The sequence below is a fragment of the Callorhinus ursinus genome, unplaced genomic scaffold (genome assembly GCF_003265705.2).
Source record: "Callorhinus ursinus isolate GAN/ISIS: 27379988/994484 unplaced genomic scaffold, GSC_fseal_2.0 scaffold16, whole genome shotgun sequence".
Taxonomy (NCBI): Eukaryota; Metazoa; Chordata; class Mammalia; order Carnivora; family Otariidae; genus Callorhinus; species Callorhinus ursinus.
In genome coordinates, this window is record NW_027397078.1 from 18,692,063 (window position 1) to 18,719,803 (window position 27,741).

The window sequence follows — 27,741 nt, forward strand, 5'->3', positions numbered from 1 at the left end:
CTGTTAACCAAAGTCCTTTCTTTTTCCCTAAGATGATTGGGATAGACCATTCCCCATGATTATAAGCCTCTCAAGGGCAGGAGATTGCATGCCTTGTTGCTTTTGTGAGTTGATGACTCACTCATTTCCTGAAGCTCCCTTGGAAGGAAGGCACACACTGACTTTCAATGGGACTTTTGGAGTACATGACCTTGAAGAACACTTTTTGGCTTCTTAATGCTTTTATTTTACTAAAAACAAAATGCTCTCTCAGTATAAATACATATTTAAAAACCATTGTGGATTTAAGCATTAATGACTGCTCCAACACTAGCCACAATTTTCTTCTTCATGTTTACGGAATTTGACAGTATTGGGAAAGTTTTTCAAACAATTTCCTTTATTCTTCATTTATTTTTGTAGTACTGGAGGCTTTTGTAGCTATGGGCAACTTAACCTTAGGCCACACGTGCTAAAAATAGCTTGGGGGTGTCTGACCCTTCCTGGCTGTGTGCCTATCTGTAAGAACAGAGCTTTAATAGTTTATCCTCCTTAGCTACAATTCATTTTCCTTCTTTTCTCTTTATGATGGTATAGGGGCCAAGGGCAGGCCACCCCAAGACAGGCCACTTTGGCATGAAGATTATTCTCAGCTGAAGGCAACTGAGACCCTATGGGCTCAAGAGAAACTTTTGCCCTTCCCTTAACTACATAGAAGACTCGAAATTGAGGGTCTTTTCCAGAATAAGGGTTATTAGCAGAGGTAAGTTTTATCTGAGTGATCCATCTGTATGGCAGGGTAAACATCTAATTACCAAACATCTGTTCTTCTTCTTTTTTTTTTTTTAAAGATTTTATTTTTTTATTTGACAGAGAGACACAGCGAGAGCAGGAACGCGAGCAGAGGGAGTGGGAGAGGGAGAAGCCGGCTTCCCGCTGAGCAGGGAGCCCGATGCGGGGCTCGATCCCAGGACCCTGGGATCATGACCTGAGCCGAAGGCAAGACGCTTAACGACTGGGCCACCCAGGCGCCCCTGTTACCAAACGTCTGTTCTTCTTATCATTTTGTGAATTATATTCCTTTCCTCCAAAGTCCCAGACCCCTATCCCCTTCTCCTTAGCTCAGGAGGACATATATGCCTCATTTTGCCTGACTGTCTTTGGAATTTCCATGTGTGTGTGGATTCCCCACACGGACACTATTAAATTTGATTTTCTCCTGTTAATCTGTCTCATGTCAATTTGATTCTTAATTCAGGTAGAAAGAGCCTTAAGGGGACAGGAATTCTTGCTCCCTGACAAGCAATACTTAACTGTTACTCCTCCCTGTTCTAAAAAGAAATAAGTGTTGTCCAAGTGAACAGATTTTTATATGTGCCCTGTATCTTCTCTGCACTCTTTCCCTTCTTGAGAAATAATTCAGACTCTTTAAATTAGAGTATATTCAAAAGAGTGACCAGGATGGTGGAAGTACTGTAACCTCAGAAAGGAAGAAGGAATAAAAAAAACTAGGCAAGTTGAATCTAGGGAAATAAAGACTCAGAAGGACCATGGCGATGGTCAACAAACTTTTGATGGGCTGTTTTGGGAAACAGAGATTAAAAGTGTAGAACCGGGGTCAAGGGGTAGACAGACAGTGAAACAGGGATGCTTTCTGACAGGTTTTACCAGAGATAGAACTGGCTTCCTTGAGAGGGAATATGATCCAGTATAAGGTGATTGATCACTTAGGAACACGTTATGGAAGGGTTCAATTGCACAACATTTAAGTTGCTTCCAACCCTGGCAAGCTGTTTCTGTCCTTTCATAATATTTCTTTTCTCACTTCCTTCATTGACTATATATGTTAAGCTACAGAAAGAAACAATCATTGCTACCTGTCCTTACTTTTCCCCTCTACTCATATCTCCCAAAGGTAGACTATTTTAATATTGTAGTCTCCTGACAACAGAGGTGTCTGTTTTAATAGCTTTCAGGAGCATTATTCAAAGGGAATCTATTGCCCAATAAAGTGGGGGGGGGGGAGCAGTCTTCAGTGTTCTCTTTCTTTTTCAAACTCAAAGCGTCTAGGATTAAACATGTGCCTTGAAATTAAAATCATTATACATTTGCTGAGTAAGAGAACACCAAATATACTTGTTCCCAAAGCTGGAAAGGTTTCACTAAGCGTAATGTAGGAAAAAAACCACTTTTCTTTGTAATGTACGTGAAAAATTTCTACAGTGAATGCATGGTTCCAGGTTCACAACTGTCTTGTTAAAAAAGAAAAACAAGCCCAAGCTGGAGTCATTTGCCTCCCCTCCGCAACAGCAAACCAAGACTTAATTACAGTTTTGACCTATCTCAGGAATGTGACCTTTTAAAAGTCAATCTGAAATTTCCCACATCAGCACAAGTGAGTTCATCTGCATGATAAAAAAAAAACCCCATCTGCCTTTTCCTGTCACCCACCCCCAAACAAAGTGTCCAGGCTTGAATCCTTTCTTTCTTTTGTTAATAACTTCTTGCCCCGCCCTCCTTCCCATAAAAACCTTCCATTTTGAGCAACTGCTCAGAGCTGCCCAATTCATGAGTCATTTAATAAAGCCAATTAGATTTTCAAATTTACTCAGTCGAATTTTGTTTTTTAATAGTCTCTAATGTGAAACAATTCAATATATATATTTATACATGTTTTAACCCTGTGCCTACCATGTTGGGGTTGCTGTGGAATCATTTAGTGCAGCAGATATGGTACTCAACCACAATCTATCTTCCTTGAATTATTACTAATGAATAATAATTGAATGATAGTTTGTTAATGACTAATTGATAAATTACTGTTAATCTTGGGAAGATACTACACATGTAAAAGTTATCCAAGGCAGAAAAAACTGTCAAGAAGTACTGCCACAGGGAATTCCTCAGACATAATTCTTACACTAAAGGAAGAACCTTCAAATAAAGAACACAATCTTTGACTTAAAATTTCCTGTTATTTTTTATTGGTTTGTCAATTTCCAACAGTAATAACTAGCATTTAACTTCCTTTCTCTTGCGTATGGGCTCTGTGCCAAGCTCTTCACATTTCTTGTCTTCTTTCATCCTTAAAACACACTGAAGAGTTGCCACCATTGTTTCCCCATTGGCTAGTACCAGGAAACTGAAGCTTAGGGAAGTGAGATGCCACCCCCAAGATTTGGGGTAAAGCCCCACAAGGGATCCATATTTTACTCTAGAGCCTGAGCTAGTCACGCATTCACTGTGTTATCCACTGTGATGGCCCTAACGCTATTGTGCTTATTTTATTTAGGGTAAACTGATGTAGAAAAACCACAATATTTTTTCGGTTCCCAATTCTTTCCCTCCCATTATAGGTTTAGGACTACTCAAGCTTAGAAGGTGACACTCACCCCGTTTGTGAAGGAGAACGCTAGCATGCCGACGTCCATTTCCATTTTCAACGTAACAGGAGTAATTTCCCAAGTCACCTTCTTCTACAGAGTCCACAATTAATGAGATGGAAACTTCCTGTTCCCCGAGATGCTCCTTGAGAATTCTAAAATATAAAGCAAAACGAAACAAAAAACCCCACACAAACACACACAGACATGAAAAAGAAAAAAAGAAATTAGATGAATCTGAATCTGAGGTGAAAATACCTACAGCATCTGTGCTTCAAATTTGGCTATGGATTGATGCTATCTTAATTAAATTATATCATGCCCTTTTCCTCTTCATTTCTAATGAGGAAGCGTGTTTTTGGAGATGCTAATGAAGTTGTAGTTAATTATCTCTCTTAGCAGGACAATCACACTGTCATAATAAAGAGGTGAGAAAGACCTTGAAGAAAAGTTTACAGACTGCTTTCCCTTTAAGGAATATGATATAGTAAAGGTGAGAGAGAAGAAATTCTAATGTCTTAGGCTGGGAGACTAATTATATAGATCAGGTTAGTTTTTTTTTTTTTTTAAGGAAAAATAGAAAATTTCGGAGTAGTTTTGACATTTCAGTTGAAAGCTCCAGCCCGTTTTTTTTTTAAACGATACAAATCAAGTGCCTATTTTAAAAGAAATATGAAATTATAAACCCATAGACTAAATGTTTTGATGAAGTCTTTAATTCTGACATTAAAATGAGTGGTAAACACTAACCTCACTGTCGAAGGTTTTCATAATCTTTTAGAGCAAATGGAAAACCTCGAAGTGAGTCTCTCTTACCTGCTTCCCACCTCCACCTTTCCTTCTGTTTGGTAACTCGTGTCTGCACAATACTTCCTAATGTAGAATTAAAGAAATACACCTTTCTAGACCCTTTCTTCAGCACCCACAAAAAGAGAGGGGAAAAGTTAGGAAGTTTATTGTCCTCTTTTAACTTTAACATCCTAAAGTATATGGTTAAAAGCTAACAGTGAGGGGCGCCTGGGTGGCTCAGTCGTTAAGCGTCTGCCTTTGGCTCAGGTCATGGTCCCAGGGTCCTGGGATCGAGCCCCGTATCGGGCTCCCTGCTTGGCGCAAAGCCTGCTTCTCCCTCTCCCACTCCCCCTGCTTGTGTTCCCTCTCTCACTGTCTCTCTCAAATAAATAAATAAGAATCTTTTTTTTAAAAAGGTAGTAGTGAAGTTATAAATATGAAAAATGGTACAGGAACGTTTTAGTACATATTGGATAATTGTCCATCTGGGTATTTCCGAACCCCACTGGAGTGCAATATTCTTGTGTATTTGTTGCCAGGAAGAAGATTCCAATAGAAATAACCTTATATGACAGTTTTATATGTTTTTATTTGCTATTGCAAAACTTTTTCACTTGTACCTTTGATCAGGTTTTAAAAGTCCTCACATTTAGGAAGAGGAACTTTAGCTTAAATGCTCATATATACTCAGAAGATGTGACCTTTAGATCGGAGAATGTTTACACATGCTCAGCATTTTGATTCAATTACAACTTATTATTTATGCGCTTGCTTACTTATACTATGATTAAAGATGAGTATCTCTGTCCAAGCATAAGTTCAGTTATAATTGAATACCTCAATACTTAAAAGTAAATGAACAAGTAAGGTTTTTTTTTTTTAAAGAGGTTTAAACATTATGCCCTCAAAATAGACGGTATTTTTTAATGGTTATTCTTTATCATCCCCACAATATTAATATTTAGACCTTAAAGTAGGACTAAAAAAGACAGTGAAAACATTTTGTGTATCTTTATCATTCCTATCAAGTGCTTTATAGTCTACTTGATGGCTCAAACATGTAAAAACATATAAAAGGAAAAGACAGAAATTGTGTTTGGTTGAGTCCTAGTACCTATTTCTTCTTAACAATTTTCTTTTCTTTTCTTTTTTTTAAAGATTTTATTTATTAATGACAGAGAGAGACACAGCGAGAGCAGGAACACAAGGCAGGGGGAGTGGAAGAGGGAGAAGCAGGCTTCCCGCTGAGCAGGGAGCCTGATGCGGGGCTTGATCCCAGGACCCTGGGATCATGACCTGAGCTGAAGGCAGACACTTAACGACTGAGCCACCCAGGCGCCCCTCTTCTTGACAATTTTCTAAAAAAGAGCTCTTATAAACAAAAGGCACAATATCACATTTTCCACATTTGATGGTATTTTGGTCTGTCTCATATTCAGTTTATTCCTTAGTGAAAAACTCCTTTCTATTTCCCTTAAATTTTTTGCAAATGGCATTCATGTTTTGCAATTCCATAGTCAGTCTCTTAACAGTGTTTTGCTTCTTGGCGGTTCAATGTTGAGATATTTTTATTATAATAGTAACCCCCCCCAAAACAAGAAAAAAACCCTTATTTTCCTTTAGCTTACTTTCTGTTCACTAACACAGCAAATGCTAACTTGACTGTACAAAAGAAAAAAATTATTTTACCTAATGTCACTTTCCCAAACTCGATTTTCATCCAGATCTTCAATAAACTTCTCTCCTTTCATCCAGTAAATTAAAGGACTGACATCTCCACTGTACCCAAAGAAAGCTCTGCAGGTTAGATTAGCTGAGTCGCCTGCAGAGAGAAGTGATGGAAATGTGTTATAAAACTATTTGTACACTCTTCTTTTAGGCAAACTGGCAGGTAACATTTTAATCACTTCATTGATTTAATAAAACATTTACCTAAAACGTTTTTTCAGCTATTTTTAATCTCTGTCAAATTTATAGACTATGTGCTTTTGACAGCTTGTTTAACGAAATAGGAGTTACTTATAAGATTTTGAAGAAGATTGGTCAGCTATTTTTGAGAAGGTTCTTCCAGTTATGCTTGCCTCAGGTGTTTACGCGATTAGATTTAGGTTATGAATTACTGGGACTGATACCACAGAGGTGATGTGCCCTTCTCAAAGTGTGATATCAGAGGGTACATGATGTTAGTAATTACAAGATTTCACAGGGCAGGTAGAAGGTGTTTCTCAGTCCTGAATGTGGAAAATTGAAAGGAAACAAAATCTTTGGATGGGGAAGAGAACTGTAAATCCAGGAGCCCCTAAAAATGTTATTAAAACATTTTCACCGTATATGGAATAATGTTCTAATTAAGGAAACCAACATATGCTCAGGTAGAAACGCACATTTTAAAAAACAAATGAACTCATGAGAATAAATACTTGGGATTTTTATTAGATGTAAAATCAATGATGCTACTGTGGAGATTAGTTTCTTTCAACAGGCTCCTCAGGAGAGACCACTGTAATGATGAAGACAGATTGGTCGATTACTTAATAAGGTAAGTGGAGTCCCTGACTAAAAGGCAGAAGTTAATTTAATGCCTGCGAAAGTAAGGTTTATTTCTGGACACTTAGGCCATTTTGCAAACACCTGGTTTCCCCAAGCCTTAGATGGCATTAGAGAACTGAAATACTCCAGTACATACTAGTTTTAAGATCTTGGTGCCTCCAAGTGGAGTCAGAAAATGGGCGATGAGATGGGGAGCCGTAGGGGCCTACTCCAGCTTGGACGGGGGCAAGGAAACTCTTAGGGTATGTAGTGTGCCAAGGGCAAGCTGCCCCAAGATGGGCCACTTTGGCATACTGATTATTTTAAATAAAAATTACTTAAGAGACAGCCCATACAAGAAGGACATTCAGACTCTCCTCTGTCTCCGTGAAAGCACAAAATGAATCTCCCATGTGAAAGGTACCCTCCCTGTACCAGAAAGTAAAGAAGACACCCTGATCATCAGAGACAGAGAATTTAGAGCTGAGAAGGCTGTAAAAACAACCCTTGTTTACTTTTTACCAGTATTCGACCGCAGCCCAAATCTCTTTAGAATTCCTAACTGAAGCTCTCAGAATTAAGTTTTCTTTGTCCTGTCAATTTCTCACAGATTTATTACGTCTTTGTCTAAAAAGCATAAAAACTGCCTGCCTTGGTCATTTCTTTAGGAATCAATTTCATCATTGGGCCTCCATGAGTACATAATAAAACTTTGGTTTTTTTGTCCTGTAAATCTGTCTCATGCCAATTCCTATTCCTGCAGGAAGACGTTGAGTGGTAGAGGAAGGATTTTTCCTTCCCCTCAGGTACTTTAAGAGGGGCTGAAAACTGAGCCCCAGTGACACCTTTGTTGGCCTCTGAAGCAAACAGATTTTCTCAATTTCATAAATTCTTGAGAAGATTCTAAAGGACCCTGATAACTAAATGACCTTGAGGTGCAAAGAAGGAGCGTCCTAAAGACTGGAAACCTCAGAGCTAAGCTATGAGTTAATAGTGAATATCTCCTTAAATTGTGCTTATGAGTGATTGCATGAGTATATCTACTTGCAATGACATATCTGATAAAGGGTTAAATCCAAAATCTATAAAGAACTTATAAAACGCAGTATCCCCAAACAAATAATCCAATTAAAAAATGGGCAGAAGACGTGAATAGACATTTTTTCAAAGAAGACATCCAGATGGCCAACAGACACATGAAAAGATGCTCAACAGCACTCATCATCAGGGAAATACAAATCAAAACTACAATGAGATAACCCCTCACACCTGTCAGAATGGCTAAAATTAACAACACAAGAAACAAGAGTTATTGGCGTGGATGTGGAGAAAGGGGAACACTCTTGCCCTGTCGTTGGGAATGCAAACTGACGCAGCCACTCTGGAAAACAGTCTGGAGGTTCCTCACAAAGTTAAAAATAGAAATACCAGCAATTGTACCACTAGGTGTTTACCCAAAGAATACAAAATACTAACTCGAAGGGATACATGCATCCCAATGTTTCCACTGACTGATGAATGGATAAAGAATATGTAGTGCGCATATATATATATATATATATATATATATATATATATATAACAGAGTATTACTTAGCTATAAAAAATGACATCTTTCCATTTGCAATCACATGGATGGAGTTAGAGTATTATGCTAAGCAAAATAAGTCAGTCAGAGAAACACACATACCGTATGATTTCACTCATATGTGGAATTTAAGAAAGGAAACAAACAATCATAGGGGAAAAAAAGAGAGTGGTAAACCAAGAAACAGACTCTTAACTCTAGAGAACAAACTGCTGGTTACCAGAGGGGAGGTGGGTGGGGGGATGGGTAAAACAGGTGGTGGGGATTAAGGAGGGCACTTGTGATGAGCACCGGGTGATGTATGGGGGTGCTGAATCACTATATTGTATACCTGAAACTAATATAACACTGTATGTTAACTAACTGGAATTCAAATAAAAACTTAAAAAAATAAATTCTATTCTCCAAGTTCTACAATAAGAACATTTTATTGGATAAAATTAATATCATTATCTTAACTATGTCCATTGTGTAAAAACAATTCATAAATTCTTGCTCATCTAATATTTCTAAGATGGCATGATATAGCTTTCTCCTTTTATCTCTGTTTATTCTGCATGTTCTCCAATTAAGTGATTCCTCATGGATTTTGGTCCTATACACAATAGTCATCATTAGTGACAAGATATGCAAAATCCAGAAAATGTCTACAAGCTTTTACGAGGCAAAATGGAGCTCTAAGTAGGTTCCTTTATTATTTTTTGTATATAAATATTTCCTAAATATTTTAATATGTAATCTCCCCCTTCCTGGGAGACTATTTGCATTACAAAATGGATAAACTGAATGCCAACTTACTGACTGGAAATTAACTGTGGATTTCTATGGGAAGTGTCAATCCAATGTTACAAAACAATTTTAAATCTAATATTCTTTGCTTTTACCTTTTTATAAGAGGGCCAGCTTTTATGCAACTGAACTACCTGTTACAGTGTCAAGGTAGTCATGTATTCAACAGTAAATCTCAAAATAGTAGCTGGTGTGATGATTAACATTACATACCAACAGAATGAACACACATTACAGAGTTTTACATTTTTATATCTCAATAATTCACATAATCTGTCTTTTAAGAGATCAAGTTTTAGTTTTTAGGGGAGAGTTAGTGACAATACTTTGGGATCACATAAGGAATAGTCACTGCGAAGCTTGGATTATTTCCACATAATTTCTTAAAAGGTGATAGCAGTGACTATAGATCACTTTGCTCTTTATCAATATGATAGGAAACTTTTCAAGGCGGAGATTAAGTAGAAAGCCTGATAAGGTGGAAAACATATTTTTTACTTTTATAATTTACATGCATCAGTATGTGTGTAGGGGGAAGAGTGAGCAAGATGGAGAGAGAGTGAGAGACAGAGAGAGGGTTAGATTGGGGAGCTGTCAGCTGCCTCTCAATGTAATCAGGATAGAAAGTCAACTTGAGCAGAGCTCTGTTCTGTGAAGAGATGTTTGAGTGGTTTCTCTCAATTACACCTACTTGTGTGGCTGCACAAAAGGAGACCATGCCCCTTCTTAAGCACAGGCATGCTAGCAGGAAAGGACAGCAGAAACCCAGTGGAGTCAGTCCTGAGAGAAGGGACAGGTAAAGTCTGGCTCACACCTGAGACTACCCAAGTGTCTAAGTGTTGGGGAGGAAAGCTGTGTCTACCCAGTAAGTACTGGCTAATCACATGAGTGTCAGGGAACTGTGACTTTGGACCCCAAGTGTGTATTACCTGTGTTTGAAAGCAGGAATAAAGAACTATCATCCCTTCCTGTCAGGTCAAAGAAGAACTGAGAGGTGATGGAAATTCCTGGGGCAGGGTGGGACCTGGGTAGAGAGGATGCGCTTCCACCCAATAAGGGCAGATGGAAATTAATAAGGGCAGATAAGAAAATTAGGAAAACAGAATGGGGAGATTTTATTTAGGGAATTAGGCAGTTAGGAAATAGGAATTAAGAAATTCAAAATGATATCACTGTGTTTATACCTTGGGCTGATGAAGCAGGACATGCCAGTTATATAATAGGTTTTTAGCATCTGAGTTCTAGGAGCAGTCCATCCATGATTCATTTCACATTCTCATGCTTTTTAACGTTATATTCTTTGCTTTAAATTTTCCTCATTTCTATTTCTCCCCAAAAAATGACTTGGCTTTTCTAAAAATAGTCATTCTGTCTTTTCTCCTCCCATAGCCCTCGACATATCTGTATTTTATCATAATATATTCTTTACAATATATGGTTTGTTTGCATGACTAACCCAACAACTAGAGTATTTATTCCCCAGAGGCAGAAATTATATGTGTATTTACCTTTGTATATTACTAGGACTCATTACAGTGGCTTGAATGTGTTAAGAACTCAATAAATACTTTCAAATTAATAACCTGCTTAATATCTCTTGTATTTGCATTTTCCCTTGGTTCCTTTTTTTTCAAAAGCTTCATTAATTAAAGGTTACATGTCTACAGCCTATCTCAACAGGCTAAGTCTGTCTTGTAAACTAGCCTTCAACATTGCAAATGCAGAGCCTCATTCAGATGTTATTTGACTTGTAGGCTGGAGCTGGTTCATACCAGCTTGTAGGAGTCAATTACTACAGTTTTCAGAAATTCTGTAAGCAGGTTGTTAAACACAGTCATTATTAAAAAGCAAATTATAGAAACTTACAATGACCTATAACTGTATTTTTTAAAAAGATTGTATTTATTTGAGAGAGAGCGTGTGAGCAGGGGGAGGAACAGACTCCCTGCTGAGCAGGGACCTGACTTGGCTTGATCCCAGGACACTGAAATCATGACCTGAGCTGAAGGCAGTTGCTTGACTGACTGTGCTACCCAGGTGCCCCCTAATTATACTGTATTAAAAACAAAGGTGCCCCCTACTTATACTGTATTAAAAACAAAGGTATTAGACATTCAAAACTCAAAAATTCCTAATTATTTTTGCTATATTATTCATCTATAGTATCTGTATGGCAGAAATACTATATAACAGTTTGCCACTGCACATCTTTTCCCAGCTGCACATTTAGTGAGATTATGCTGGCAGCTTGCTATCAGCCATGGTGGGAGTTTTTACCCCATAAGTTGCCAAATGCTACAAATCAACCCATGATTTATTGTTTTGTTATCTGTCTTTACTTAAGACAACATGTAGAAAATGTTAATAATGCAGATTAAACTTCCAAGTGTCATGTCTACAGCTGTTAGATTGGTAAAAGCACAAACACAAAAATTCCTCTAATATCCAAAATCTATAATCTGATTCAGCAGAAAAAGTTGCTTACATCATTGATGAACAAATAAAGTTCTGACAGATGTCTCCAATGTCTCACTCCTATTTGCCAATGTAAATTAAAGTATCGAAACCACTTAGATGTCAGACTTATACTTGGAGAACCAATTGTTAAACATTTATCAGCACACCACTCCCTTCAAAACTGTTCTCTCAGAGGGGTGCCTGGGTGGCTCAGTTGGTTAAGCATCTGACTCTTGGTTCTGGCTCAGGGCATGATCTCAGGGTCATGATCTCAGGGTCGTGAGATTGAGCCCCACACTGGGCTCCACTCTCAGTAGTCTGCTCAAGATTCTTTCCCTATCTGCTTGCACTCTCTCTCTCTCTCTCAAGTAAGTAAGTAAGTAAGTAAGTAAATAAATAAATAAAATCTTAAACTAGTCTCTCAAAGAAACTGCATACATATTTTAATAGCTATATTGAGATATAATTCACATAATCAATTTATCCATGTAAATGGTTTTTAGTATATTTACAGAACCAGCAGCACAATCCACTCTAGGATACTTTCATCACTCCAAAAAGAAATCCTGAATCAATTAGTCACTAGTCATTTCACCCCAATCGTCCCCAGCCTTTGACAACCACTAATCTACTTCTCTATGGATTTGCCTATTTTGGACATCTTATCTAAATGGAATCACACAGTATGTAGCCTTTTGTGTCTGGCTTCTTTTGCTTAGCTTAATGTTTCCAAGGTTCATCCATGTTACAGCATATATCAATACTTCATTCTTCTTTGTGGCTAAATAATATTCCATTGTATGGATATACTATGTTTTGTTTATCCAGTCATCAGTTGATGGACACTTGAGTTCTCTTTGGCTGTAATGAATAAAGATGCTTTGAACACTCCTGTACAAATTTCTGTGTGAACGTAAATGATATCATTTCTCTTGAGTGGAATCTAGAAGTAGAATTTCTATCTAAAAGTGGAATTGCTGGGTCATAAGATAATTCTATGTTTAAATCTTTGAGGAATTGCCAACTTGGATTTCCAAAGTGGCTATACCATTGTACATTCTCACCAGCAATGTATGAGGGTTTCAACTTTCCCACATGCTCACCAAAACTTGTTATCTGTCTTTTTGATTATATCTTTCTAGCGAGTGTGAAGTATTGTGTCTTTGTGGCTCTTACCATTCATATTAAACAAAACTTTATTAAACGAGAAGTTTTTATTACATATCATTATTTTATTAATAACCAATGTTGTTCAAAATTATAAAAACAATATCAGAATAAAAGGGCTTTTATTAGACCAGGGAATGTAATTGTCACCATCATACCTAAAATTCTTATTTCCCCACTGTTGTGTTATAGATCCTCTGATGGGTTTATCGTTTTAGCTGAGAATTTATGCAATCAGAATAAATTATCAAAGGCTTACAGTCTTTAAGAAAAACTAAGAAGAGTTATTTCCAAATGTTTAAAAGTAGACAAATTTTAAACAAGAGGTTAATATAAACGGGACCCACAGGCTCATCTCCTTTAAATTCAATACAAGGACACCTATCAGCATCACTTTTATATGATAATTTCTTTGTAGTTTTGCCAAAGTAATAAGACATGAAACAATAGTAAGGTGCTTTAAAAGGATGATAAAAGTATTACTTGAAGATATTAAAATTGCATACTTCACCAATTCAGAAGGACTTTTATCCTAAAGATTTTATTTATTTATTTGACAGAGAGAGACACAGTGAGAGAGGAAACACAAGCAGGGGGAGTCGGAGAGAGAGACGCAGGCTTCCTGTGGAGCAGGGAGCCCGATGCAGGGTTTGATGGCAGGACCCCAGGATCATGACCTGAGCCGAAGGCAGACGCCCAACGACTGAGCCACCCAGGCGCCCCTCAGAAGGACTTATATTTTTACTTTCTTGGAAGAGTTCTTTCTTTCAAATGTCCAAATATAAGAAATACCTCTCACCAGCAAAGTTTTAAAATTTGGCCTTTTGATATAACAGACTTTTGTATTTGTATTACAAAATGTAAACATCTGTACACTTTGAGTTATTCTAGATGCAGTCTGTGCAGTCTGAGTTATTTTAAACAGAATCATATAAAATATGTCAATATCATGTAAAAATATGACTCATCATTCCTATAGAACAAATGGGAGTGCATGTGGTAATGTTTAGTGAGGGGGCTATCCATCCTCTCAATAAATTTGGACAGAACTTTATATCCAGAAGAAAAAAATACACTTAAGAAGAAACTCAAGAGCCAGAATATGCAAAATAAAAACAATAGAGAATGCAGGTATAAAGAGCATTAATTCTAAAATCATTAAAAGCTTGCTTATGAAATTTTAAAATGAGACACAGTCTGCCTAATATGAAATTGTAGGATGATCTAATTCAGCATATTGGGACCCTGTGGCAATAAACAATTGAAGAAAGCAATTCAGGAGAGAAAAGTTTTCATTACAGGGTAAATTTGGAAGTCCGACAAATTTGTTTTTATTTTAAGTAGATGATTTGTAGGAAATGAATGTACTTTTGTTTTAGCTAGTTAATGTGATTTTAAATTATTTTTTCTTTTATCTTATTCTCTAGGAGTCACTGATTTTTATAATGCTTTTGTCAGCCTTAAGAAGAAAACCCTATGGTTAGCTATGGTCTATGATGTCTAAAAATCAATATCATGCATAATTTCTATAGTAATGAAATAGAAAATAGTAAAAATCTGATTTACATTAGCAATAAACAAATAAATTATAATGAGAAATGGTTGTGAATAAATGAACCACAAAATCATATCAAGTCAGATTAAAGTTTTATGAAATATATATATACATAAAATTTGCAAATTCTTGGTTGGAAAAACTGAGTATTTTTAAAGTCCATGTTAGATTTAATGTTACTGCTAATAAAAATCTAATAAGTTGTAGAATTCAACAAAATGATTCTATATTCATTTATAAATTTAAGTAGATAGCCATTGTCAACAACTATCCTTAAAAGAAAGCATAATGATAGTAGCAGGGTACAGCATGTGGATGGTCCAAACAAAGAGCAAAATGCTTTGATTTTTGTATATTCTTTTAAAAATAAAAATTGGATACATTTAAGGTGTACAACATGATGATTTTGTATACACACATATACACACATATAGTGAAATGATTACTATAGTCTGGCTAATTAACATATCATCTCCTCACAGTTACTTTTCTATTTTTTTGTGGTAAGAACACCTGGAATCTGCTCTCCTTGCAAATGTCCAGCATTCAGTATAGTATTTTTAACTATAGTCATCATACTGTACATTAGATCTCTAGACTTGTTCATCTTAAATAATGGTAACTTTGTATCCTTTGACCACCTCCCCACCCCTGGTAACCACTGTTCTGCTCTTTCCTTTTATGTACATGGCTTTTTTAGATTCCACATATAAGTGAGATAATGCAGTTTTCTTCTTTCTGTATCTGGTTTATTTCACTTGGTATAATGTTTTCCAGGCTGATCCATGTGGTTGCAAATGCCAGGATCACCTTTTTTAAGGCTGAATAAATTCCACCTCATATATATACACTTTCACAATTACTTAATCCATTCATCCAACAATGGGCACTTAGGTTGTTTGCACATCTTGGCTATTGTGAATGGCTAGTAGGTATATGAAAAAGTACTCAACATCACTAATCATCAGGGAAATGCAAATCAAAACCACAATGAGATATTACCCCACAGCTTTTAGGATGGTCATATATGATAACAAATGTTCACATATATAAAAGATAACAAATGTTGACAAGGATGGGGAGAAAAGGGAACCCTTTTACACTGTTGGTGGGAATGTAAATTGGTACAGACATTATGGAAGAACAGTATGGAGTCTCCTTAAAAAATAAAAACCAGAATTATAATCCAGCAATCACTCTTCTGGGTATATTCCCAAAGGAAATAAAATCACTACCTGGAAGAGATACCTGTACTCCCTGGTTTATTGCAAAATGTACTTTTAAAACAATAAAAGTAACAAGATTTTGTCCCTCTGGCAGACACATAGCTCTTTGGAATGAATTGTAATGCTCAGAAATGGTATCAGACTTAATGACGGGCAATGAGTTATCAGAATGGAATTATGATCTGGAAACAAAAATTAATTTCATGATACAACAAAAAACTGGGGTTTATTAAATAGTTAAATATTATTGTAAAACAAATAAAAAGGAGAAAATTTATTATTTTATAAATCTGTGGAGGAAAAATTTCTTAGAATTAGTCTAGAGGGGCGCCTGGGTGGCTCAGATGGTTAAGCGGCTGCCTTTGGCTCAGGTCATGATCCCGGAGTCCTGGGATCGAGTCCCACATTGGGCTCCCTGCTAGGTGGGGAGCCTGCTTCTCCCTCTGCCTCAGCCTCTCTCTCTCTCTCTCTCTCTCTCTCTGACTCTCATGAATAAATAAATAAAATATTAAAAAAAAGAATTAGTCTAGAAATTACAAGCAAGTTCGAGATTGACTTATTTGAATATATAATTAGTAAAATTTCAGTAGAATAGAAAATAATAGAAAACTAAGACAACAGAGAATGATTATAAGTTTTTCTTTATTGTGTTTGCTATCTAACATGTGACTGAGTATGTTTTCAATTAAAAACAAAAAATAATATAACAAAAAAAACAAAAAATAATAAGAACCTTTAACAGTACCTACAAAGGTCATTAATAGATTAGTATTTCAGATACTCAACTTGAAACCAGAAAGCCAGATTTTGATGGAAACTAGAGGAAAGGTTATTATATGGAAATTATTCAGCCTTAAGAAAGGAGATCCTTTCATTTGCAACCACACAGATCAGCCTGGAAAACAATTAACCTTGTCTATTTTTGTAAATTTCCACTAAGTTTCATACCAAGTTTTATGTTATACTCCCAGATCTTCTACAATTATCATTTCGCTTAGACAAATATGGCTCCAGATTTTGCATTTTTTTTCTTACTTTAGTTAAGCCAGTGAGTTTCAAACTTATTGCCAAAAATCTTACCCTTCCCCCCCGCCCCCCCACCCCAGATTCTGACTCCACAACTGTGGAGGGTTATAGGGATTTTCATTTTTAACAAACACTCCCAGGTGATTGTCTTCCAAGTGGTTACAGTTAACTGTCTGGGAAAAGATTCTTTTTACCTTGGACTTTGTTTAAAGTGGAATTGGGGCTCAGGAAAGCAACAAAATTGAAAAACATTTAGGCAGGGCCCTTAAGCAGGAAGAAAGGACAGGGAGGCTAGGGAAGAGGAAAAGATAGGTTCATGATAATGACAGTGGTGGGTAGAGAGGTAGCTGGTGTAGACAAGAAGTAGGAAGTACAACTGGGTCACTGATGACTGGATCCAAGGTACAGAAATACATTCTCTTTCCTAAGGAATGTAGGAAAAAATTGTGTTTCAGTGGAAAACTACTCATTTATCAACTGCACACCTTTCTGAGTTATCAGATTCCAGCTCTTTACTGCCTTTGAACTGTTTTTCGACTCTAAATTGTTGGTAACTGATATGATTTGACTTCATTTTCCCTCTGCTCTCCTAGCTCCTTCCCACCCTCAAACCAGGGAAAAATCAATTTTTTTCTCTACTTGGAATTCATCTCAACATTCCTTTATTCTGCATAAATCTGTTGTTCTGACTTTACCTTTGAACTGGTCATAACATCTGCCTGGCGTCTTCTTCATATAATATGAACAAAATTTCTCTAACATGTATGAAAGTCATGATTATATATATTTTTGAAAGTTATCTGTCAACAGGAATACAATACATTGCTTATCACTGCCATTAAAATAATGACACATGATATATGTATATATACATTATATATCTTTGACATTTGTTTGATTACTGAAGGATTTTATGAACATTCTCTGGAGAATGTAAGAATTAGCAATGTAAATTTATCTTTACTCTAAGTTCAGACTATTTCACTTATTATCAAAAGAAACTCCAACTTTTCTGTCTTTTGGTCTCTAATTTGCTGTAACATGAAATTTCTGATAATCTATTCCTAGCACGTGATTCAGAGGGTCAAGCACCACAGCTCTTCCTTTTCCTCTTCCATTTAGATATTGAAAAAAACACGTTCAGTCTCATCTCTGATACCCAAGTGATAGCGCTAATACTATTTACTACACTTACTCAGAAATACAGGAAATTATCATCAGAATTTCCCAAGTTATAGAGAAGAGAGAGACATATTAATTTAATTTTCCTCTCAATTTTGTTTCTTTGTTTTCCCTCAAATAATAACAGAAAAATTTAAGCTATGGCCTAGGGAGCCACACACATCAAATATATCAGTCAGCCAGAGCTGTAATCCTGAAGATAATGGTGTTCTTGCTGTCTCAAGTTGATATCCGTGAAAGCTACAGTAAAATGCACTAAATGCTTCTGCTGCCTTTTTGGTAAAAAGGTGCACTATCAGCTCAATCTTACCAGGTTCAGAAGGAAGCATTTGAAAATTGTTCATAAAAAATCATTTGCTATCTAAAATGAGAACAATGCTTGTCATAGGGTAGGCTTTCAAGCAGGCCAGTGTGAAGGGGACTTAGAGGAAAAATAATACATTTTTCCTTCAACCAGTGGATTCCAACAGGCAGCAGGGACACTTGTTATTCAGGGTAACCTAATTAGGTATCATTTGACCATTTCTAATACTGCTGAGAGCAGAGACTGTCCACTAGAGGACACTCTCTAACATTTAAAAATAAAAAACTCTCCTTTTTAATTAAAAGAAAATTTCTTCTCTAATTAAAAAGCATCAATATCCAGAGGTCTTACTCAGAATTAGGAAATGGTGAGCATTTTGTTCTTTTTTTTCTTTGCCATGTGTCAAACACCATTTATTTTCTCATTTATTCATGAACAACTCTTGATTCCAGGGAAATTAATATATCCGGACTTAGTTGAGAGTGAACTGTTTACAGTCTCCCATATTGACAGAAAATTCTGTGGAGAGGAATAAGAGATTTAGCCAATAGATTTCTCAAATTTTCTGGGAGGGACATAGAACATAACCAGATATTCTTTTATATTTTATATACATAAAGTTGTGATCTATGTGGGTTTTTGTTTGTTTTTGCTAGCCCAATGTCCCTTTTTCTGGTAAACGAAATCCCACCTTCCTCATCTGAGAGAACTGCTTTTCCAAGCCTCAGGCAATCATAGTACCCTATCCTCTTGGTTATGGTGACTGACATTAGTGTAGCCAGTGGTTGACTACAGCGGTTGGTATGTGACCCAAATGCCACCAATCAGAATCCTTCCCTATTTCAATAGGCGGCACAAGACCACTGGACATCTGTATACACTACAAAGTGATCACCACCAAAAGTCGAGTTACCATCCATCACTGTGCAATTGTCATGAATTCCCTTCATCCATTAAGCCCATCCCCAACCTCCTTCCCCTCTGATGACCACCAATTTGTTCTCTGTCTCTATAAGTTTGTGTATTATTTTCTTTGTTCATTTGTTTTGCTTTTTTAGATTTCACATATGAGTGAAATGATACAGTATTTGCCTTTGTCCATCTGACTTAACTCACCTAGCATAATACCCTCAAGGTTCATGCATGTTCTTGAAAATGGCAAGACTTCATTCATCTTTATAGCTGTTTAGTATTTTATTATATATATGGGTGTATATATATTTATTATATATAATATAACCCCTTTATCCATTCATCCATAGGTGGACATTCAATCTTCTTTAAATTTACTGAGAATTGTTTTGTGGCCTAACATGTGATCTACACTGGGGAATGTTCCATGTGCACTTGAGAAGAATGCATATTCTGCTGTCTTTGGATGAAATGTTGTATCTATTAAATCTATCTGATCTAATGTATCCCTTAAAGCCAATGTTTCCTCATAGATTTTTTTTAAAGACTTTATTTATTCATTTGACAGAGAGAGACACAGCAAGAGAGAGAACACAAGCAGGGGGAGTGGGAGAGGCTTCCCGTGGAGCCGGGAGCCCCATGCGGGGCTCGATCCCAGGACCCTGGGGTTGATGCCCAATGATTGAGCCACCCAGGCGCCCCGCCCCATTGATTTTCTGTCTAGATGATCTATCCAGTGATATGATGCAAGTGGGGTGTTAAAGTCTCCTCCTATTATTGTATTGTTGTATCTCCCATTAGGTACATTAACATTTGCTTTAAATATTTTGGTGCTCTTATGTTGGGTGCACATATATTTATAAAGGTTATATTCTCTTGTTAGATTGACCTTTTTTATCATTAGTAATGACCTTTGTTTTTTTACTAATTTTTGTTTTAAAGTCTATTTTGTCTGATATGAGTGTATCTATAGCACTTTTCTTTTTGTTTCCATTTGTATGAAATATCTTTTTCCATCTCTTCCCTTTCAGTCCATGTGTGTCCTTCTGAAGTGAGTCTCATGTTGGCAGCATAGGGATGGGGTCTAGCCCCTCCATGTCTTTTGATTGGAGAATTCAGTCCATTCACATTTAAAGTAATTACTGGTAGGTACGTACTTATTGCCATTTGGTTAATTGTTTTCTGGCTGTTTTTATAGTTCCTCTCTGTTCCTTTCTTCTCCCCTTCTCTCTCACCTTGTGGTGTGACAGCTTTCTTTAGTGTTACATTTCAATTCCTTTCTCATTTTCTTTTGTGTTTTTACTCTAAGTTTTTACTTTGTAGTTACCATGACATTTGCATATAACTTCCTATATATATATATAATGGTCAGTTTTATGTTGATAGGAACTTAAAAATTGAATACATTCCAAAACTTTACATTTTTAATGCCCTACTTTTTGCATATTTTTTTATGCATCCCTGAACAAATTATTGTAGTTTCAGTTTCTTTTGCTGTTTTTGCCTTTTAATCCTCATACTTGTTTCATAAGTCATTGACCCACTATCTGTACTATATATTTACCTTTTCCAGTGAGGGTTTTACATTTGTATTGTTTCTTGTTCTTAATTAGTGCCACTTCTTTTCAGCTTAAAGAAGTCCCTTTAACATTTCTTGTAAGGCCAGTTTAGTGGTGATGAAGTCCTTCAGATTTTGTTTATCTGGAAAACTCTTTTTTTTCCCCCCAAGGTTTTATTTATTTATTTATTTATTTATTTATTTATTTATTTATAGAGAGAGAGAGTGAGAGTAGGGGCAGAGGGAGAGGAGAGAGAGAGAATCTCAAGTGGACTCTGCACTGAGCAGGGAGCCTGGCATGGGGCTCCATCTCATGACCCTGAGATCATGACCTGAGCTGAAATGAAGAGTCAGACAGTTACCCGATTCTTAACGGCCATTCAGTTGCCTCTATCTGGAAAACTCTTAATCTCTCCTTCAATTCTGAATAATAACCTTGCTGGGGAGAGAATTCTTGCTTGAAAGTTTTTTTCTTTCAGCACTTGAAATATTTCATGCCACTTTTTTCTGGCCTGCAGAGTTTCTGCTGAAAAATCCACTGATAGCCTTCTGGGATTTCCTTTGTACATAACAATTTGTTCTCTTGCCACTTTTAAAATTCTCTCTTTAATTTCAGCATTTTAATTATACTGTGTTTTGGTGTGGCTTTCTTTGGGTTCACATTTTTTGGGAACTCTCTGGGCTTCCTGCACAAGGATGTCTCTGTCCTTCCCCAGATGAGGGAAATTTTCAGCCATTATTTCCTCAAAGAAGTTTTCTGGCCCTTTCTCTCTCTTTTGTCTTTCAGGGACACCAACATGTGAGTAATATTTTGCATGATGTTGCTCCAACGGTCCCTTTAAGCTATCTTCACTTTTTAAAATTCTTTTTTGTTTTTCCTGCTCTGCCTGAGTGAATTCCACTGTTTTGTCTTCCAGCTTTGATGATCCATTCTTCTGCTTCAACCAGTCTATGTCAAACCCCGCTAGTGTATTTTTCAATTCAGTTATTGCATTCTTCAGTTCTGTAACTTCTGTTTGGTACTTTAGTATATTTTCTATCTCTGTTAAAGTTCTGACTGTGTTCATCCACTCTCCTGAATTTGGTGAGCATTTTTATGACCATTACTTTGAACTTTTTATCAGGTAGGTTGCTTATCTCTGTTTCATTTAGGTCTTTTTCTCTGATTTTTTTCTTGATCTTTTATTTGGAATATATTCCTCTGTCTCCTCATTTTGTCTGTGTTTCTGTGTTTATTTCTATGTATTATGCAAATCAGCTACCTCTCCCAGTCTTGAGAGAGTGGTCTTATGTAGGAGATGTCTCATGGCTCAGAAATGGTATCCTCCCCGGCCACCACAGCCAGGTGCTCAAGGGGTGTCCCCTATGTGAGTTGCATGTGCCCACCTGCTGTGGTGAAGCCGTGGCTGTGGTGCAAGGGTGAAAGGGACTCTTGCCCAGCCCAGCTGTTAACACATGACTGTGATTCAGGGGTGGGCTGGGCCCTCAGTGGGGCATGACCTTTGGTGCTAACAAGTCAGTGGGGAGAGTTCCAAAATGAAACTTGCTAGCACTGGCATTAACAATTTAGAATGAGATCACAAAAATGATGCCCAGTGATCCAAAATGACACTTGCCAGTGTCTCTGTTTTCTTTCTGGCAGATCCTTTAAGATTAGTAAGTGGGCCTTCTTCACATATGGTCTAGGTACTTTTCAAGCTGGTGTTTTTGCCTGGGTCTCATGGCAGGTGAGTCTGTGTGTGAGCCCTTTAAGAGCAGATTTCCCACTCCCTAAAGTTCTATGATTTTCCTCAATGTAATCCCTATTGGTTTTCAAAGCCATGTGTTTTGGGGGCTCGTCTCTCTTGTGCAGGATCTAGAAGTTAGGGTGCCTGATGTAGAGCACAGACACCTTGGTTCTCAGAGAAAATGTTCCATATTTTGGAGATCTCTTCTGATTGTAGACTGCTGTGTGTAGTGTATGTTTTGTGAAACCCATCTTTGCTCCTCTTATCTGTTTTGATGCTGCCCTTTATCCTTTGTTGCAGAAGATATGTTTATATAGTTTTCAGTTTTTTTTTGAGGAAATTATTTCATACGTAGCTGTAAATTTGTTGTACCCATGGGAGAAGGGGAGTTCAGGATCTTCCTATGCCACCATCTTGAACCCTCCTCTCATGTGCATTTTGTTCTTAAATAAGATGTTGAATGGTAGGGGAATTTTAATTTCATTTGCACCAGTAATCATGCGTATTAAAATTATTGCATGATCATGGTAAAGATAAATGTTTTGCCAGATTCTCCATTTAAGATAAAAGCAAAGCAGTTTACAGATCATATTTATCTTTTGTCATTGGTTACACTGAATGGTTCTTCTTCCAGAAAGATGTATTTAGAAATGAAGACTCTTCCCCTGCCTGTTACTGCCACTTACACACACACACACACACACACACACACACACACACACATACACACACACACACAAATAAAGTTCCTTTGGAACCTCCTCAAGACATTTTACCCAAATAAGTATCAGGACCTATGGTATACAATAGTTGCCACAAAGACTTCTTTGGAAATCAGAGATTTCTCTAAGGATTCCAAAAGAAAGGAAAGAAATGCAAGGGGTAGATTATAATAAGACTGTAGTTGAGAATGTTATTCCTGTAAGATATAACAATCTCTGCTCAAATTTCAAGAGAACAAAATCACAGAAAAACAAGTCATACACTTTTAAATTTACTAACCATATTTCAGCTGTAGTGTCAGGTTTCTTTATGAACATTTTTTTATACTGTCTTACAACACATTTCTGTAGCTTTTCAGAACAACTTATTTGGCTGGCAATAGATTACAAGAGGATCTAAGTAACCACAAACAGTTTGAAATTAATTACTATACATCCCTAGTACACATGTGAGTGCTCACGAATTGTTACCAATTATTACTATTACTAGTATAACTATTATTATGGGACTTAAACTTTTCTCTAAGTGATGACTTGTAGTTCATGCATCCAGGAAGACCAAATTATGACTTTCAGGAATCTGAGGGCTCCATACAGGGCTTCGGATAAATAGATGAGGATATTTCCTAAACTAATAAGATGAAGTGGGATAGTGGCAAAACCCCTCCAGGATGGAGAGAAAAATCTCATGCATTTGAAAGGAAAGGGTGTACAAATGGAAATATTATTACTGCATCATGTTTTGGTAGTTCAAAGATGATTGTAAGGACTCACACCGTAGCTCCTGATGGCTGTCTTCTATCTGCGCAATACAAACGTTTATGGCATCTCGAACAATCAGGGGATACCAGGCTGCAGATAGGAATTCATTAAGCATCAGTTAACCTCTGGTGCCCTCTGATGACCTCACCCCTGGGAAGTGTGAGGTTGCAACTGAGTGTTGAGAAGATAAGTTTTGGATAAAAGGAGGATGCTGATGAATGCTCAGTGGAAAATGTTCGACTGCCAGGGAATGGATGTGCTCAAAAAGATTATTCAGAAGCTCCTGGTGATGATAAAGGAGAGGAAGTAGGGCCATTTTTTGGATATTCCAAAATTGAGTTAAATTATACATAATGTAAAATTTACCATCTTAGCCAATTTTAAGCATACAAGGAAGAAGGGTCATTTTTGCCCATCAGTGGAAGAGTGGATAGGAGAAGTGACTTGTGATTTGCTTTCTGACAAAGACATCAGAACTGCTCATGATTTTGTGCATTTCTAAAATTGTTTTGAGTCATTCACAAAGTAGACTTTCTTTTTTTTTCATAATGCAGACTTTTTAGGTTTTTATTGCAGAGCCCTTTATCAATCTCATATTCTTGGGATTGCATCTTGATTAGACAACTCTTTTACTTTTGCTCCATTAACTACACAGTCTCTATACTAAATCCTTCAATGCTTCTTTTAAGTCTTCTGGTACTTTCCCATCCTTCTAGAGTCTCACATTTTTATTTATTTATTTTTTAAGATTTTTTATTTATTCATTTTAGACACAGAGATACAGAGAGAGAGAGAGCATGGGCAGGGGGAGAGGCAGAGGGAGAGGGAGAAGCAGGCTCCCCGCCGAGCAGGGATCCCGATGTGGGACTCGATCCTAGGACTCCAGGATCACGACCTGAGCCGAAGGCAGACGCTTAACCATCTGAGCCACCCAGGCGCCCCTAGAGTCTCACATTTTTAAAGCAAAGTATTCCATTTCCAGTCTCCACATATACTTCAATCAGCCATTAACAAACATAGAGAAAGAATTTATCTGTGGTCAGTGATCAGCAAATTCTTTAGCCCTCAGTATCACAAGCAGTTGACATAAGAAAAAAGGAAACAGGGGGCTGTAGATTAGGAATATGAAAAGAAGGACTGAGAGGGAAAAAAAATGAAAGGAAGAGGAAAGAAAGGGATATTAGTGGTGGTGGTGAAGGATACTGAAATGTCCCCAACAGCTTATTCAAATGTAACTCTTACATATAGGTTGCTGTCGTCCTCTTGAACAGACCATGTCCTGACATTGCCTTGGTTTCCTTGTTTTTTTTTTTTTTTTTTTTTTTTTTTTTCTGCTTAATCTGTTTTCTCAAAACCCTGGCTGATATCTATTAAGGTCGAGATCACTAAGTGCCTCCCAGTGTCTGTTATCTCTCTTCCTTTTAGTAATATAACCCCCACAGCTACCCAGCTATAGATGACATTTCCACTCTTGCCTTGCAGGTAGGTAGGGCCACATGACTGAGACTGGGCTAATGAGATGCAGGAAGAAGTGATGTGTGCAATTTTCTGATTGTCTCCTTTATGATGAAGCCTCATGCCCTGGACTTAATTTTTCCCTTTCCTATAGGCTGCATCAGGCTCTGTGCTTAGTGGGGAGTCTGCTTGAGAGTCTTTCCCTCTTCCTCTGCTCTCCCCACCCCCGCTGGTGTGTGATCTCTCTCTCTCTCAAATAAATAAATAAATCTTAAAAAGAGGGGGGGTTGTTTTGCTGTTTCTTATGTGGACTGTGAAAGTTCCAATTCAAATTGCATTTTGCTACATCTGTGAGTTTTAATGAGACATTTCCCTCCAAGTATCCTAATACACAAGGTCCTTTTAAAAAAGATTTATTTATTTATTAAGCCCGACGCAGGGCTCCATCTCATGACCCAGAGGTCATGACCTGAGCCGAAATCAAGAGTTAGACACTTAACCGACTGAGCCACTCAGGCGCCCCTCTCACACTCAAGGTCTTAAAGGGGTAATTTAGATATGCACAAAGCCTTCTTTTCTTATGTTTTAAAAATATAAACCATAATTTTTAGGTTTATGTGGCTTTCAAGGTTAATGAAATATTCTTTAGGAAGCTTCATAAGGTTGTAAAACACGGCTCATGTAGGACATAATGATAGCTCATGCAGGATGTTTATTATTTAACATGCGAATGAACATTCAGGGAACTCACTGTTTTGTGTTTTCTTCATTCCTGCCTAGAAGGCGTTTTGTTAGTCAGCATTATAGTAAAAGTATTCAGTGTAACTGCTGGTGTTTTCATACAGTGGTTTGCTCTGCTTGTCTCCCCTCCGTAGTGGCTTAGCAAAATGCTTCGGAAAGCTTCTAAGCCTAAGATACACTATGAGGCTTGGTTTTTAGGTCCACATTCCATAAAAGGAGAAATGACAGCAGTTTGAGATGCCACAGAAACAGTTTAAACAACTGAACCTGAGAAGGGGAGGGAATTTTCTGTGCTGAGGTGATCAGGAAGTTGCAGAAGTCGATCGCATTCATAGATATTTTCAATACTTTAAAAAAATGCACTGTTATTTTCATTTCTAGACTATGACCAAAGCTACTTCTTTCAGTTATTTTCATTCTTGAGAAAGATAAGTTATTTCTCTTTAGAATCTTGCATCTTCCTTTGCAATCCATTCTACTATTGGCATCTTTAAAGTCACTTGAAAGTAACCCTGCTATTCGAACTTTCATCCCTCTTTCCTGATCATAGAACCTCATGTTCAAGAGACATCTCCCCGCCATGTTTAAAAGTATTTTTATTGGCTCTAAACCTGCAATATCTTGAGAAGCTGTGACATTCTTCTTAATTTTTTCCATTCTTTTGGGGTTCCCAATCTCACTTTCTATAATTTCATCCTCCCTCATGGTGTTATTTTTACTTTATTTTTACTCTTGGCCTTTATACTAAACCAGTATCTTTTTACAACTTGCACACACAACCCAATGACAGACAGCTTGGTTACTCTTTTGTGAGCTACTGGGAGGTTTTTCATGTGGCTTTTAATCACAAGTGCCTTATGCAAGGCTTATGAGACACTGATCTAGAAGGTTTATAACCCTTAAGATGTTTTTAATAAAAGGGATTGTAAAGTAGCATCTGAGACTTGTCAGAATCTAATAAAGGTTATCACTTGAGAATATCTTTACAGCTTTCTTATCTAAAGAAGGTACATGATTTTCTGAAGTCTATGTTTGTGCCCATCACTATTATAGAGTGATTTTTAAATTTATGTTCTAATATTAGCAACTCTCTGTGTGGAAAGTTGTAGATAAAACAAGTCTTCTTGTCTATAGAAAAATGACCAATTATATCATTTCATAAAGATGAATACTTTCTCTAACATATTTACAGAGTAATTTACATTATTGGTGTTCTATCTGTCATATTAATAAGCTTGCTTTTCCCCTTAAACACTTGAATCTTGTGGGCAATGCTCTTTAGTGTATCTAAATGACACAGATAAAATATTGAAAGAGGTAAAACTTTGGTGATTTTCACAAAGTCCAAGATAAAGGAAAGACTAAAGCCATTTGTTCATATCTGGATGATGTTTCATAGCATTTTAACTCCTTGGTGATGGCTGTTGGAATACCCTGCATTGAAAACTTAATGGAAAGTTTTGCTGACTGGATGTGCACTCTGAATCAAACACTACCTCAGATTAATGAAAATACTCATTGATCTGATTAAGTTAATTGATCCAATACTTTAATTTACCATGACCATGTGCAACACATAGTAAAAAGACTGTGATAACAAAAATTAGGACAAAATTAATAGTTATTAAACATAACCAGTTTTTATGAGCAGAAAATTGCGATTCTGAAACATAATTAGTACTTTTTTCTACCACTATTTAGTCAAATTTATGCTTCTTGACTTTCTCATCTGAAAGAGCAAAGAGACTATGAAGATTCCATGGATAAAGTTTAAAGCACTTTTTGACACACCTTGGTTATTTCTTTCTTTTAAGATTTTATTTTTTTATTTGAGAGGGAGAGGGAGAGAGAGAGAGAGAGAGAGAGAGAGAGAGAGAGAGAGAGAGAGAG

At 36.9% G+C, this 27,741-nt stretch overlaps 1 protein-coding gene across 1 annotated transcript in view; it reads right to left on the reverse strand.

Moving 5' to 3' along the window:
* Positions 1-27,741, reverse strand: part of IL1RAPL1 (interleukin 1 receptor accessory protein like 1) — a 1,391,691-nt gene that overhangs the window by 47,276 nt on the left and 1,316,674 nt on the right. Inside the window, exons 7-8 of the mRNA XM_073902198.1 lie at positions 5,841-5,973; positions 3,372-3,517 (exon numbers count right to left, since the gene is read on the reverse strand). Coding sequence (XP_073758299.1) covers positions 3,372-3,517; positions 5,841-5,973 — 279 coding nt within the window. The remainder of the gene's footprint in view (positions 1-3,371; positions 3,518-5,840; positions 5,974-27,741) is intronic.